The sequence below is a fragment of the Nerophis lumbriciformis genome, linkage group LG25 (genome assembly GCF_033978685.3).
Source record: "Nerophis lumbriciformis linkage group LG25, RoL_Nlum_v2.1, whole genome shotgun sequence".
Lineage (NCBI taxonomy): Eukaryota > Metazoa > Chordata > Actinopteri > Syngnathiformes > Syngnathidae > Nerophis > Nerophis lumbriciformis.
Genome location: NC_084572.2, coordinates 16607638 through 16623069, shown reverse-complemented (window position 1 = coordinate 16623069; position 15432 = coordinate 16607638). Strand labels below are relative to the sequence as shown.

The 15432-nt window shown below is 40.2% G+C and overlaps 1 protein-coding gene across 4 annotated transcripts in view; it reads left to right on the top strand.

Moving 5' to 3' along the window:
* Positions 1 to 15432, top strand: part of dnah6 (dynein, axonemal, heavy chain 6) — a 163908-nt gene that overhangs the window by 49181 nt on the left and 99295 nt on the right. For 3 of the 4 annotated variants that reach the window (XR_009817684.1, XM_061983898.1, XM_061983897.1), the window contains 6 exons: positions 3612 to 3738; positions 3887 to 4099; positions 5535 to 5756; positions 5847 to 5969; positions 9536 to 9718; positions 9806 to 9949. Coding sequence is in view for 3 of the 4 variants with exons in the window: in XM_061983898.1 (XP_061839882.1) it covers positions 3612 to 3738; positions 3887 to 4099; positions 5535 to 5756; positions 5847 to 5969; positions 9536 to 9718; positions 9806 to 9949 (1012 nt within the window). In the remaining variant the exon portion in view is untranslated. The remainder of the gene's footprint in view (positions 1 to 3611; positions 3739 to 3886; positions 4100 to 5534; positions 5757 to 5846; positions 5970 to 9535; positions 9719 to 9805; positions 9950 to 15432) is intronic. The other variant, XM_061983899.1, reaches the window with a different exon arrangement.

The following is a 15432-nucleotide window of genomic DNA, read 5'->3' as shown; positions in this document are numbered from 1 at the left end:
TTTGAATAAAAATAATCTAAAACTGGTGAAGTTAAATGGAAAATAACTTTATAGTATAATTACTGGATACATATAACAATTTAATTTTTTTTTTTTCTTTTTACATTTTTTTTCTTTCCATGATGGCAGGTGAGGCCGTGCCTCACCTGCCTCTAGTGACTGCACGTCACTGGTTTCTACCCCAGGGCCTCCTCCCCTCACAGTAGCGTAATATCAGCCAGTAAATCAAGAGCTTTGCCTTTAAAAATCATCTCTCTTTTCACTATGACAGTCAAGTATAGCAAACATGTCACTGCAGAGGCTGCGCTAGCCCTCCGAAAAACTCAACCTCCCCCTTTCCGGAGTAAACAATGTTCAAACGGCGACTTGAAACACAGACTAAGTCTGGAAACAAACTACAAAGCTAATGCTAGCCAGGACAATACATACACCTGCAGGCAGCACGTCTCATCTGCTTGTGTTCTTGTGGACAGTATCACCAACGTCAGGGATTGCAGCATAACATAACATAATCCTGGTAATTTGACAGCTTCTAATGCTCGCTTATGTTCTAGTAGTAATACTAAAAATTTAAAGAGTTACTGAGTGTCTGGCAAAATGAGCGCTGACTTGGCCCTTTTTGTATTTCAGCACAGCCTCGTCTCCACTCAAAAATATAGCAGCCAAGTGCCCTTAAATGGGTCACATTATGAAAAACCAACTTTTCTTACCTATTGGTGCCATTTCTTGTGTATTTGGGATTACCATAAGTCCTGAAAATTCAAAATCAAACCATGGCGGAGATATTCATTTTTAAAACACTCTAGCCTTCTAAACTTGCTCCACACAAGCCATTAGGAGGCTTTAGTGACTAAGGATTAGGGATGTCCGATAATGGCTTTTTGCCGATATCCGATATTCCGATATTGTCCAACTCTTTAATTACCGATACCGATATCAACCGATACCGATATCAACCGATATACACAGTCGTGGAATTAACACATTATTATGCCTAATTTGGACAACCAGGTATGGTGAAGATAAGGTACTTTTAAAAAAAAAATTATAAAATAAAATAAGATAAATCAATTAAAAACATTTTCTTGAATAAAAAAGAAAGTAAAACAATATAAAAACAGTTACATAGAAACTAGTAATTAATGAAAATTAGTCAAATTAACTGTTAAAGGTGAGTACTATTAGTGGACCAGCAGCACGCACAATCATGTGTGCTTACGGACTGTATCCCTTGCAGACTGTATTGATATATATTGATATATAATGTAGGAACCAGAATATTAATAACAGAAAGAAACAACCCTTTTGTGTGAATGAGTGTAAATGGGGGAGGGAGGTTTTTTGGGTTGGTACACTAATTGTAAGTGTATTTTGTGTTTTTTATGTTGATTTAATAAAAAATAAATAAAAAAACGATACCGATAATTTCCGATATTACATTTTAACGCATATATCGGCCGATACTATCGGCCTGCCGATATCATCGGACAGCTCTACTAAGGATGTAACGTTACCAAAATCTCAAGGTACGATATTATCATGGTGTTAAGGCCACGGTATGATATTATTGTGGTATATGTAAAAAAATAAATAAAAAAAGACTTAAACATGCCATAGTGTATAAAATGAAGTGGCACAACTGTTTATAATAAACACACTTACTGTAATTAAACACAAACAGAATATTAAAATGTTCTAATCTCATTTATTACAACAAACATACATTTTTAAGTGCAATGAAAAGTGCAGAAACATCCACTGTTTCAAGCAGATTAATAAAAAAACACTCACATTTGAGTGTCTTTCCAGTTACAATATACACATCCAGTGCAATAAGTGTAAAACACTAATGTTCATTCAAGTGTTTTTTTACATTTACTTTATGAGAAGCAGTGTCTTCCACAGTGGACATTTTTTATATCAGTTTGGAAAATGCTGGTTCTCAGAAAAGATAATTTACAAGTTCACTTTAATAATGTAAATACCTCACAAACAGATGTTTAGCCTCGCTGGCATCAATTATCTTTTCTGGGTGACAGTTTATGTGGTGGAGACTTGTCCAGGGTGTTTCCTGCCTTCCGCCCGAGTGCAGCTGGATAGGCTCCGACATCGAGAGAGACAAGTGGTAAAAAATGGATGGATGGATTGGGGAATTATCAAGCAGCTTTTCTGTTTACTCGTATTTCCCGCGATGTACAATTTTTTGGGGTGATTTCCCTCTGTGCCTTGCGCTGTGACCGGCTGCCTCTGTGTCGCTTTGGGAACGCTCAAGACAAAAGTGCCGTGCTTTGCTTTGCAGAACGCAGATTTTCTTACCTCTGCCAAAGAGGTTTGTTTGTCTGTTTTTTAGCAACATAACTCAAAAACAGATATGGAGAGATTTTGATTTAATTTTCAGGAAATGTACAAAAAACTATTCCTTGTATCTACTACGAACATACTTTACTTCCATCTTACGGCGTTTTACACCCCCACCTTGCCGGTCCAGCACTTTGTAGAAGATTCTGGGAGATAGAGTTTATTTTCAGACACAACATCAAAGCGCCAGAAAAAAACTACTAGACACTCACCAAGTTTTCGTTTGACACCATCACATGTCACAGCATTATTGTGAAGAGTTTAAAACCGCTATACCGCGGTATCCACAATATCGTTACATCCCTATTAGGGACGTATTTTGCCTTAGTCACGTCAGCGGATATCTCCTTTTAATGTAAGGTAGAGGCTTCCCTGAAAAGCTTTGCACGAGTCCGCCATTTTTTAGTCAGTTCTAGTCCAAAGTTGTAGTCAGTAAGTTTCCTATTTTTCTCTATTCTCCTGTTGTGTGGTAGCATGCTAAAATCCTCTTGCCTCTGGCCTTTTATACCTGTCAGTTAGCTCCATATGGAAGTGCTAAAAACTACAACATGACTGACAGGTTGGAGGCGCATTTAAAGGAAGCTTGGCCTGGAGGAGGCCTTCAGCATGTAAATTAAACTGCCCACAAAATGGCGAATTCTGTAGAGACACTCAGAATGCGGCTTGAAGATGGTCTGTAAAACAAGATTCAAGCAAATGTTGGCCAAAGAACCACCATCACATGTTTAACCACAACGACGTGTTTGAATGTAGAAAAAAAAATAAAAAAAATATGACCCCTTTAAAATACTGGTCAGAATCATCCAATGGTGTATGGCACCAATAAATGTTTTTTTATATTTTTTTATTTAATTAATGGGCGTTTTATTACATTTAATTTATCACACAAAACCCACACCCACGCCAAATAAGTGTTATAGGTAAAAAAAAGTGCATTAAAAATGTTTAAGAGGAATTTGAAAAAAAATTAAACTGACATCATATAACCTACACTCAGCTGCAAACTGCCCCATAAATGCTGGACATCAGGACCACATCATCCGCAAATACCAGATATGAAAGACAGGACACCCCCAATGCCTACACTGCACCGAGAAAATTCTGTCCAAAAAATTATCGGTGACAAAGCGCAGCCGTGGTGGAAGTTAAAGATCACCGGGATCATGGAGGACTTGCTGCTGACTTTGACCACCACGGTCCTGCTGCGCTTTTAGAAGGAACTAATTAATGTGCATTGTTTGCAAATCCTCCAGTGGCATCCTGTCTGACCTGTTCCCCGGTGTGACCATCCCTGAGCATGACTATGGTATATTGCATTCAACAATTGTCGACTGTATAGTGAACAGAAACCTGCAGCCCCTGGCCACCATGATCAATAAGGTGCAAATAACTTTTATACATTTACTTTTTGGTAAAACATTAAACATTCCAAACAATGTTTTTGGTCAGTGTGTATTGTGTATCTTCGGCCCAAGCCAATCAATTTGATGGTAGAAGGTAAAACAAAAATGTCCACATTGATCACCAGGTCATCCAACTGTACGAGACCATGATTGTGCGACATGGTGTCATGTTGGTTGGGCCGACTGGTGGAGGAAAGTCTTCTGTTTACAACGTGTTGGCAGACGCCCTGATCACTCTTTATAACTCTGAGTGGAGGGACAGCAACCCCTTCTATCAGCCTGTCAGGACTTACATTCTCAACCCCAAGTCTGTCACAATGGGAGAACTCTACGGAGAGGTAGGTTGAAAAGAAAGCTACAAATCACTTCCTTTAGGGTTTTGCTGGGTTTTTTTTTGTTATTATTGCAGCTTAAAATCTTTGAAATTGTGGGAGCCTTTTCAAAAAGTTAAGGCAAATGTTTCAATATTTCGAGGCTTGGTTTTTTCAATAACAATGACTCAACTTGTGATTTTATTCTGGTGTGATTTATATTGAGTTGAGTGTGTACAATTGTGCACAGCATGCTGAGCTTTGTGCTTGGGCAATGTTTTATGTTGGAATACATGCACACTTTTATAAATGAGGCCCAAGGAAAGGTGAAAAGAGCAACATGGGATACAACACCATGTATCTAAAATGCAGGTTACACTTGGAATGGTGGAATCATGGCTTTGCTTCAGAATCCTCCTGATTAGTGATTACTAATTGCTCACGCTGCAACTAACTACTATTTTGATCGTCAACTAGTCAGCGACTATCTTAGCGATTAGTTGACTAATCACAGTGTACAACTATTCTGTGGCTCTGATTTAGCCTGCTTTTAAATTCAGATAATTTATAATAATAATTTTAGGCATTAATTATTAAATTTTTGTCCATTTAAAAGCTAACTATAGAAAGCCATTGATTGTACATTTGATTGGACTTCAAAAATAATATGAACAATAAGAATATAATTTCAAAATCAAATATGCCATTAAAATAATGTTCATCCACGCAATGATTCTAGAACCCTGCACACATGGATCTAAACATAGTTCAGCTGGCAGACTTTGGCAAAAATTATAGCTGTAGCTACCTGGTTAACAAGCTAACTGTCTTACCGAGTGGATATCATCATCACGGACATACGGCCATGAAAAGCAACTTCCGCTTTGCAATATTATTATTGTCTGTGTTTTTGAGGTGTTTAAGGTGAAGTGTTTCCATATTTTCCATGTTTTTGCTCCTGGTGGTGATGTTGAAGTTGCTGCCAATTGTTTGCCGATCACGCTGATTTGTGCGTGTTCATTTGCCCCTGGAAAAACACGAGCAATGACATCTCTGCTTTCTATGAACAAACTAACGTTTTATTGTAATTTTTTGTTAACAACGTCAACTAATCGTTACTTACTAACAGCTGCACTCTGCAGCTTCCACAGACAAGAGTCAAGCGAAGCATTCAACACAAAACAGGTAACTGAAATATGAATACAAAATAAGAGCACATAACCAGAACTAATGGAAAATGACAAAAGCGTAAACCATGTCATGTCAACACTGGCCTGAAGAAAGTTGCGAACACTTTAATGAAGAAGGTGAGAAACCTAATTTGATTTAAGAAATAACTTTTAACGAAGTAAGACATTTAAGTGATCTTTTCCTAGGATTCAATGTGTGTCCTTTTAGAAGGAATTGCTAATGAAAACCAAGGTACCGTTGTCATTTTTTATGTTCAAATTCTCAATACCAGATCAACAATCTGACGCTGGAATGGCGTGATGGATTGATGGCGCTGAGTGTGCGTGATGCAGTGGACGACACCACCGATGACCACAAGTGGGTAATCTGTGACGGGCCAGTCGATGCCCTGTGGATTGAGAACATGAACACCGTGCTGGATGACAACAAGATGCTGTGTCTGGCAAACAGTGAGAGGATCAAACTTTCACCATCTATACACATGGTGTTTGAGGTTGGAGCAGAAGCACACATCAAATGTTTGTCTTATCATTCATTAGCTTCAGTTAGCATTAGCTAGCATAAAATATACTTCTTTTTTTAGGTTCAGGATTTGGCAGTGGCATCACCAGCCACAGTCAGTCGCTGTGGGATGGTCTTCATCGACCCTGATGAACTCAAGTGGATGCCATATGTGCAGACGTGGATCAGTGGTCTCCAGTCCAAAGTAGGACTATGCAATAGATAGATACCGGTAGATAGATATTTATTAATCCCTTGGGAAGGTTCCCCCAGGAAAATTCAAATTCATGCAGCAACAGATAGCATCAAAATACAGGAAAACGCACTCAAAGATCCATACATCCATCCATTTTCTATTGCTTCTCCCTTTGGGGGCGGCGGGGGATCGCTGGAGCCTATCTCAGCTGCATTCGGGCGGATGGCGGGTACACCCTGGACAAGTCGCCACCTCATCGCAGGGCCAACACAGATAGACAGACAACATTCACACTCACATTCACACACTAGGGCCAATTTAGTGTTGCCAATCAACCTATCCCCAGGTGCATGTCTTTGGAGGTGGGAGGAAGCCGGAGTACCCGGAAGGAAGCCACGCAGTCACGGGGAGAACATGCAAACTCCACACAGAAAAATCCCGAGCGCAAGATCGAACCCAGGACCTTCGTATTGTGAGGCAGACGCACTAACCCCTCTACCACCGTGCTGCCCGCACTCAAAGATAACTAGAAAAAAAATATATAAAGACACTACTTTAAAATATACACAGGTGTTGTAGCAGCAGTCCTTATCAGTCCTCCCGCCCTCCTCCTATCTCCAAGTGAAGAGTTGTAGAGTGTGATGGTGCAAAGGACAAATGACTTCTTAAGTCTGCTTTTATTGCATCTGGGGAGGAGCATCTTGTCACTGAACAGACTTCTCTGGTCGCTGATGTCAGTGTGCAGAGGATGGCCACCAGTTTGTTCATTGATCTCTTCTCTGCAACTGTCACCAGAAAGTCTAGCTTCATGCCAACCACAGAGCCTGCCTGCTTAATGAGCTTGTCCAGTCTGGTGTAGTCCCTCTTTGATGTGCTGCACTGCCAGCAATACCACAAAGTATAATAGCACGCTGGCCAAAGTACAGTCTGCTTTGACCCTTCCTTTACAGATGGTCGTGTTGCATGCCCAGTCCAGCTTCTCGTCCAGCCATACCCCAAGGTATTTGTAGGTGTCTACAACCTCTACCTGAGCCCCAATGTTCACTGCTCTGGGGGCGTGGCCTGGACTTCCCAAAGTCTATTACAAGCTCTTTGGTTTTTGTGGTGTTGAGCTGCAGATGGTTTGTGTGACTCCAGATGACAAAGTCCCTCACCAGACCAATGTACTCCTCCTCTTGGTCACCCCTCATACACCCCATGATGGCTTTGTTGTCAGAAAACTTCTGGATGTGACATGGTTCAGAGTTGTAGCAGAAGTCTGAGGTGTACAGCGTGAATAGAAGAGGAACCAGCAGAGTCCCCTTAATTGTTTTGGGAGCCACAGGTCCAGAAAGCTTTGGTCCCTTCACTATCTTGCTTATTTTGTATATTCCGGAGAACTTGTGTCCTCAACAGTAGACAGTTGATTTTGGTCTATTTATTTTGTCCGAGTTGCAGGAGTGCTTTGCTGTTTTTAAGGACCTTCTGCAAAATATATAGTTAACCATCATCACTACTACCACTTAAGAATCAAGAATCTGCTGCAAAAATGTGACACTCTCACCCCTGATTTCCACACCACACGTCACGGCTGCGGTGCATAATCGCCAAGGCGACATCTGGTGCTGTTCCGGTGGTCAAAGTCTTTTTTACGGCGGCTGAATTTTCGGTGCATCACGAGTCATTAGTGCACAAATGATAGGGTTATGTATGTATACAGTCGTGGTCAAAAGTTTACATACACTGTAAAGAACATAATGTAATGGCTGTCTTGAGTTTCCAATAATTTCTACAACTCTTATTTTTTTGTGATAGAGTGATTGGAGCACATACTTGTTGGTCACAAAAAACATTCATGAAGTTTGGTTCTTTTATTAATTTATTATGGGTCTACTGAAAATGTGACCAAATGTGCTGGGTCAAAAGTTTACATACAGCAATGTTAATATTTGGTTACATGTCCCTTGGCTAGTTTCCCTGCAATAAGGCGCTTTTGGTAGCCATCCACAAGCTTCTGGCAAGCTTCTGGTTGAATTTTTGACAACTCTTCACAAAATTGATGCAGTTCAGCTAAATTTGTTGGTTTTGTGACATGGACTTGTTTCTTCAGCATTGTCCACACGTTTAAGTCAGGACTTTCGGAAGGCCATTCTAAAACCTTAATTCTAGCCTGATTTAGCCATTCCTTTACCACTTTTGACATGTGTTTGGGGTCATTGTCCTATTGGAACACCCAACTGCGCCCAAGATCCAACCTCCGGGCTGATGATTTTAGGTAATCCTCCTTTTTCATTGGCAGCAAAACAGGCCCAGAGCACAATACTACCACCACCATGCATGACGGTAGGAATGGTGTTCCTGGGATTAAAGGCCTTATCTTTTCTCCTCCAAACATATTGCTGAGTTATGTGGCCAAACGGCAAACTTTTTGTTTCATCTGACCACAAAACTTTCCTCCAGAATGTCTTATCTTTGTCCATGTGATGTCAGATGAAACAACATTTACAATTACAATATTACTTTAATTTGTTTTCATGTAAAAAAAAAATCCTCTTAATTTTTCAATGTGTGGCGGCTTTGATTTTGCTGTTACAATAAAGGGGAACTGCACTTTTTTTTGGATTATTGCCGATTGTTCACGATCCTTATGGACATATTTTATGTTTTTATGAACGTGTCTGATACTACATTAGGCAAAATTCCCCCCAAATTAGGTTCTCTTTCAGGGGGAAACCCTGGTCAAATTTTTCACAATTATTACATATATTACATTAAAATTGCTCGTCAGTCCTGAGGAATTACTTTGCCGTTAATGTTTGTCACTCACCGTTGTCTCATGCACAGGTACATGTGAGTGTATGCAAATACACAAAAACAGTCCAGGAAAAGCATGTATCCCTTTTTTTGTTCATTTTGTTGTTGTGATAGAATATACATTCAACAATAGCTAAAATTAATAGCTACACTTTGATAAATCACTATCATCAGCTGACCACAAACTTAATTAGTGTGTTAATGTGTCTGTGTGTGTTATGTGGTGTGTAGTTTACGGGATCTAATGCCTATTACACTTTGGAAATGTTGTGCCCTCTAGGCCGTAAAGGTTGTAAAATATCCATCCATCCATTTTCTACCGCTTATTCCCTTTGGGGTCGCGGGGGGCGCTGGAGCCTATCTCAGCTACAATTGGGCAGAAGGCGGGGTACACCCTGGACAAGTCGCCACCCCATCGCAGGGCCAAAGGTTGTAAAATAGATCCTTTAATTTCCATCCAACCATTTTCTACCACTTGTCTTTTTCGGGCTCGCGGGGGGTGCTGAAGCCTATCTCAGCTGCATTTGGGCGGAAGGCGGGGTACACCCTGGACAAGTCTCCACCTCATCGCAGGGCTAACACAGATAGACAATAATTTAAATTTTTTCATTTGTATTTATTAAATATGCAATCAGATCAATGAGCAGGACACTTTGTTCCATAAAAAACATTTTATTCTGCATTTATACCTATATACATACATCTATTAATTTTGTGGAGACGTAAACAGCAGTCATTCAGTGGAATAATACTCTATGTGAATGTTTTCTCTCACACTTAAGCTGCCAGAAGCAGTGAACACATATTTGCTGGAGTTATTCGTGCTGTATGTGGAGGATGGACTACAGTATGTGTTGAAATACTGCACACAAGCAATTCGCCAGGTGGACATCAGCAAAGTCACCACCATCTGTTGCCTGCTGGAATCACTGCTGCTGGGCAAAGCAGGACCAGACTTTAATATGGTACTTGTTTAAAAAAAATATAGTTTCATGGATAAGACAGTTCAATTTGAAGCATAGATTTATGTATTGTCATATTTTGTCTTGCAGGATGCCAAGCGCATGAACGATATAGTATGCCAGACCTTCATATTTTGCTACGTATGGGCGATCGGAGGCAACCTGCCCAGCACTCACTGGGATGATTTTGACAACTTTGTCAGAGAGCAATTTAAAGACAACAACAATGCTAAGGTACATGCACACACATGGTTACTAATAGAAGCTAGGGGTGGAATGGTTCACAAAATCCACAGTGTGGATCTTTTTACAGTTGGTGACACGGTTTCTCAGTTTGGTTCAATGTACATTGTTGTTCTTTTTAATAATGCCGAATGTCATATATCCCAATAATCCATCATTACCATTTATTTCAATCAATGATGTCATGTTTAATTACAGAGCTGCCAACATTTTGTGTTTGCAATCCAGTAGACTTCCTTCAAACACTTTTGTCTAAGCTCTGTGCTTAGCGGCTTAAAGGAGCCATATGTAATAATTTCACGTCAAGTCATTAAATGGTCCTGATATGTCAAAAGGCATTAATAAATCATGTTTTTTTTTAATACCTTTATAACTGATAACGGTAGTACAGCCGGGACAGGCTCATTTCAAAATTAGATTTACAGCCCCAAAATCTTGTTATTGTTTTCATTTCGATGCCCCGCAACCTACAGTTTGACCAATCAGAAAGTCTGCGAGTGTTTCACATCCGGGTTGCCAGTTACGCACCGCCCTCTTCGTCTGGCTACTGCCACTGGTAAAGTTACTAAACATGTCAGACCTTAGTAAATCTAAAAGGCGTCGTTACGATTCTCAACTTATTCATGACAAAGCCAGGAACTAAACGGGGATTTGTATCGGGATGCCTTTGAAAGATGGAGACGATTCGAAGGCGTAGAATATTTTTTCATCTGACACCAAACTTGCTAATTTCCTCCCTGATAGGTAAATAAGGCATTTACGTTTTCTTATAATTTAATTAATTAATTAATTAATCAATGGAAATGGACATTTCGTATGTAAACTTTATTGTCCAATACAGTCTATGAACTTGTCTAAAAAAGGTTGTATGTTCGTGCAATGAATGCTTAGTGTGATGGTGCTCAGCTCCTAGTGTAATGCTTAGCATGCTAGCCCGGTCAATAACACATCGACATATAGGCTAACGGGGGAAATATATGCCCGTTAGCCTGTATGTCGATATTTTCGACAAATAAAACCTATGTGGATATGGGTAGTGTCAGTGCTTATTTCGTTCTCAATATGCTGATACGCCAAGGAAATAGGTTCCAACATTAGCATGGCTAATTGCGGTTTCTGCTACTGTATGTGCGTCAGGCACATATGGGGTGGTATTTATATATGTACTACAATATATATGTAATCATTTTCTACTTTGTGTATTGACATGGTAGTAGGCTATATGATTTATGTGTAATGTGGTTTTTGCGTAACGTGGGTTAGCTTGTATAATTGCACTCTGCGCTGAAAGATGGTGATGTGCGTACATGGAAGAGAATGCAGTGCGTCAGGTTGAATGCAACATGGAGTTATGCTGAACGAAATGTGGCAGTAATTTTACTGTTGGCCTTGGCTTGCCATCAAAGCACAAAATACAGGAAAAACACGCACTCTCCAAAAAACTTAATAGAGTAAAACAAAAATAAAGAGGTGCACGGCAAAACGTGTACTTAAAGAAAAAGCAAGGCCAGCAACACTCGTGTCCTATACATTTTAATACAAACTGCGCAGGCGCTACCGGACACAGACCTATTTCGAAAATGTCTTTGTCAGTGTGCCATCAAAGTAGGCTTATGCAATATATCAGTGACGTGCGGTGAGGTTGATGGCTGGTGAGGCACTGACTTCATCACAGTCAGATTTACAAACATATGAACCCTAAAGAGTATCTTATTCACCATTTGATTGGCAGCAGTTAACGGGTTATGTTTAAAAGCTCATACCAGCATTTTTCCCTGCTTGGCACTCAGCATCAAAGCTTGGAATTGGGGGTTAAATCACCAACAATTATTCCCAGGTGCGGCGCCGCTGCTGCCCACTGCTCCCCTCACCTCCCAGGGGGTGATCAAGGGGATGGGTCAAATGCAGAGGACAAATTTCACCACACCTAGTGTGTGTGTGTGACAATCATTGGTACTTTAACTTAACTTTAACTTTACACATACAAACTGTAGCACACAAAAAAGCACATTTAATATAAAAAAAACGTTATTATGGTCTTACCTTTACTTATAAGTGCGGGAACAGTGGTGTTGGTGTTGGAGGAGTTGTGAATGAATGAAATATGAAATCCGTGCTGCAGGTGTACCTAATGTTGTGTTCCTGCAGTCGTTCACGGCTCCTCCGGCGCGAGCATTGTATTTTTTGCACTTTTTGGCTTCTTGCTAAGTGACTTTTTTTGGGTGGATTCGGTCTTGCACGTGGAGGGTTTGGGTGTGAGCTTTGGTTGGTGTGGCGCTCCCGTCGGGGGGTGCAGTCTGTGGCGGAGGTGCAATAACCTGCACCAGGAGACGGGATTACGCGAGCCCCACACAGTGCGTCTTCGCAGCAGTTTTATGATTGCTCAGCACAAGAAATACGTTACACACATACAGTTGTTGACAAAATATACCTCAGCTAACTAAACTATGGAAATGTATAATATAGTTCATATAGCAATACGGTCTCACTGCACAGCAGGCCATCAGTTAGCCGAGTCATTGCGCAATCCATGTTGAGGCACAACTGAGTGACGTGCCTCAACTGGCTGCTGATCACCGCACCGTCTCTTCTCAGTATTTGAACGGCAAATGTGAAAATTCAGCGATTTTGAATAAAAATAATCTAAAACTGGTGAAGTTTAATGGAAAATAACTTTATAGTATAATCACTGGATACATATAACAATTAAAAATTTTTTTTTTCTTTTTACATTTTCTTTCTTTCCATGATGCCAGGTGAGGCCCCGCCTCACCTGCCTCTAGTGACTGCATGTCACGTCAATATATAATGTATTATATATTATTATATATAATTATTTTGATGGTGGTCCGTGCGGTCAAACTAGACATTTTAGTAGGGTAATGCCAACAATCTGTCCCGACTCCCGACAAAAATATAGTTGCATAACTTTACAAATACATTTTGCTAATCGACATCAGTAAAATGTAGTATAATACCTTAGTAAATCATCTTGCAAGAAGTATAAACAAGAGAAAGCAACAGTGAAGTATTTGTCGATTAATATTTGAAGTTTCTTGGAGTCGTATTTGGCTGCGTATCTGTCAACCTCAGTCATAGAGAGTGAGAGGGGATTACAGAATTTTGTTCTCGATTGCAGTACCATTTCTGGCCACATTACTACATTGACATTTACATTTAATAAATGTTTGGTAAAGTTCTGTGACATTAAGACTCTCAGGATAGAGTGCTGCCGTTCACCTCTATGCGCTGATTTTTGGTAACATACTCATCTAACATATCACTATATTGATGATCAAAGGTGTTATGTGAGACTCATCTGTGGTTGTTCTTTCTGACTTGGACTAAATATACATAAAAGCCGATGATGCCAATGTGTTTTTATGTGAACAGACTTTTAAAAAATATATCTTTCCACTGGTGTGGAGGAAATGTGCACTTTTTAAAATACCTGTTTATTCCTGACAGATTTAGAGTCATAGCCATGTTTACATTTACACAAATAATCGGAATAAAAGTCCAATAATATTATAAATATACATCCATCCATCCCTCCATTTTCTACCGCTTGTCCCTTTCAGGGACGCGGGGGGGTGCAGGAGCCTAATATACAATACAATATAAATTATATACATTTGGCCAACCACAGAGCTTTTAATTCTATCGTTATATTGTGATAATGCATGATGATGACACATTATAGCGGAGACCCACAAATTTGACAGCGACAAACGAATTAACACGCAGTCCTCAATGCAATGTTGCGTTCTCGGTAGGGGCTAATGTCTCTTCACAGTGCAGCAAAGCCACTTTTAAATCAGTCAATATGTTGATGCATCCATCAGCAGCCAAATTAGGAGCTTTTGTAGCCCGTTTTGAAATAGTTCTATTATCATTTGTATGCCAAATAATATTTTGTGATATATTGTATATCGTTAATGCAAGAGGTTGCAATATATATCACAATATAGATTTTAGGCCATATCACTCATCCCTACCGCGCATGTTTTCTACATCAGAGTGATGCCGCTTCCGCCTTTGAGACAGCCGGATGTTTATCACCAAGCAACAAACGTGGCAGGTATTCGCACCGGATGTTTATCACCAAGCAGAATCGGTCTGTTGCCGACACAACTTTATTGTTAACAACATTAAGGAAACTCATGACTGTTGAACGCCTTAGTGGTCGAAAGGCTAGAAACGTCAAATTGTACAAACAAGTTCATGAAAATAATGATTTAAAAAATTACATAAACCTACATAGTGCCAAAGAGGAGGGGAAAAAATAAGGTACAATGAAATTCAACAGCAAACCCATCCAAGAGACATAAATACACATATGACGGGTAGACAGGGCAGCGGGCTGTTTGGGTCGCCACGTTAGCGGTTCCCCGGTAAAGATAAGAAAGGGAAAACAAGAGGAAGGAGGAGGGGGAGAAAAAGAAGGCCAAACCCAAAGCTGCCCTTCAGTTTGGGACTAGGAAATAACACCTCAGTACATATTACGACATTCTAAACTCAAGACTTTCAACGGGTGGAGGGAGGAATGCATCCGGCCTGAAGCTGCAGCCAACAGGGCCAATGCTCCGTTGTCCATCATACTGTGAGAGGTGAAGCGTATAAGGCGTGGGATGGGGGGTGGTGGTATATGTGTGGGTATTTGCGTAGTAATCCATGGATGTGTGTATGCCAAAAGCCTGGAAGTCAACATCCTAGGTGTCTTTGAAGAAAAGGGGTAAGGAATTTCAGAGCGTTTTTTATTGCAATGATCCAACGATGTACAGTATGACCCCGCCAAAGCCAATGCAGAAGCAGTCGAATTGCAGAGAAGGATTGTTTTGGTAATGGTCGTAACTATTTCCACTAGGATTTTGGCCCTTATAAAGTGTCCTTTCGGGGTGCCTGTCAGTTCAAGACAAGTGGGTTTCTGGCACCCTGACCTACAATTTAAGTCTTATTGAATTCAATCTGTTTTTAACCTTGATTGGACACTTAATCGTTTTCCCTAACCGTGTATGTTTTGGCATATCATTATGTATGTACTCACTCCCCAAACATTCTTTACATTTACGTTTACATTAGCTGAACTTCCATGCCAGACGAGACGAACTTCCAGCTCCACATCAGAATTACCAATCACTCAAAAAAGAAACAAGTCTTTTTACCTTTTTGCGATTCTCCAGGGGGCTAGGGTTAGTGGGGTCTTGCCCAAGAGTCGACTCGCACAAGTCAGCCAAACAATTCAGGTCACAGCACCAATTATTTGGATCTTTCCTTTTAAGAAGAATAACATTAGAAATTGACAAAGTAAGTACAAATACTGAAGTAGCAGTACCAGTGCTGGAGAGAAGATGATGTTTAAAGTCGGGTGCATTCTCTGAAGATGGTCTCTTTACACATTTTTTTCCCCCATTTTGCTGTTTGGGCGTTGTCCATCAAAACCTAAGCTTGTGTTTTGGACACAAGCACACACA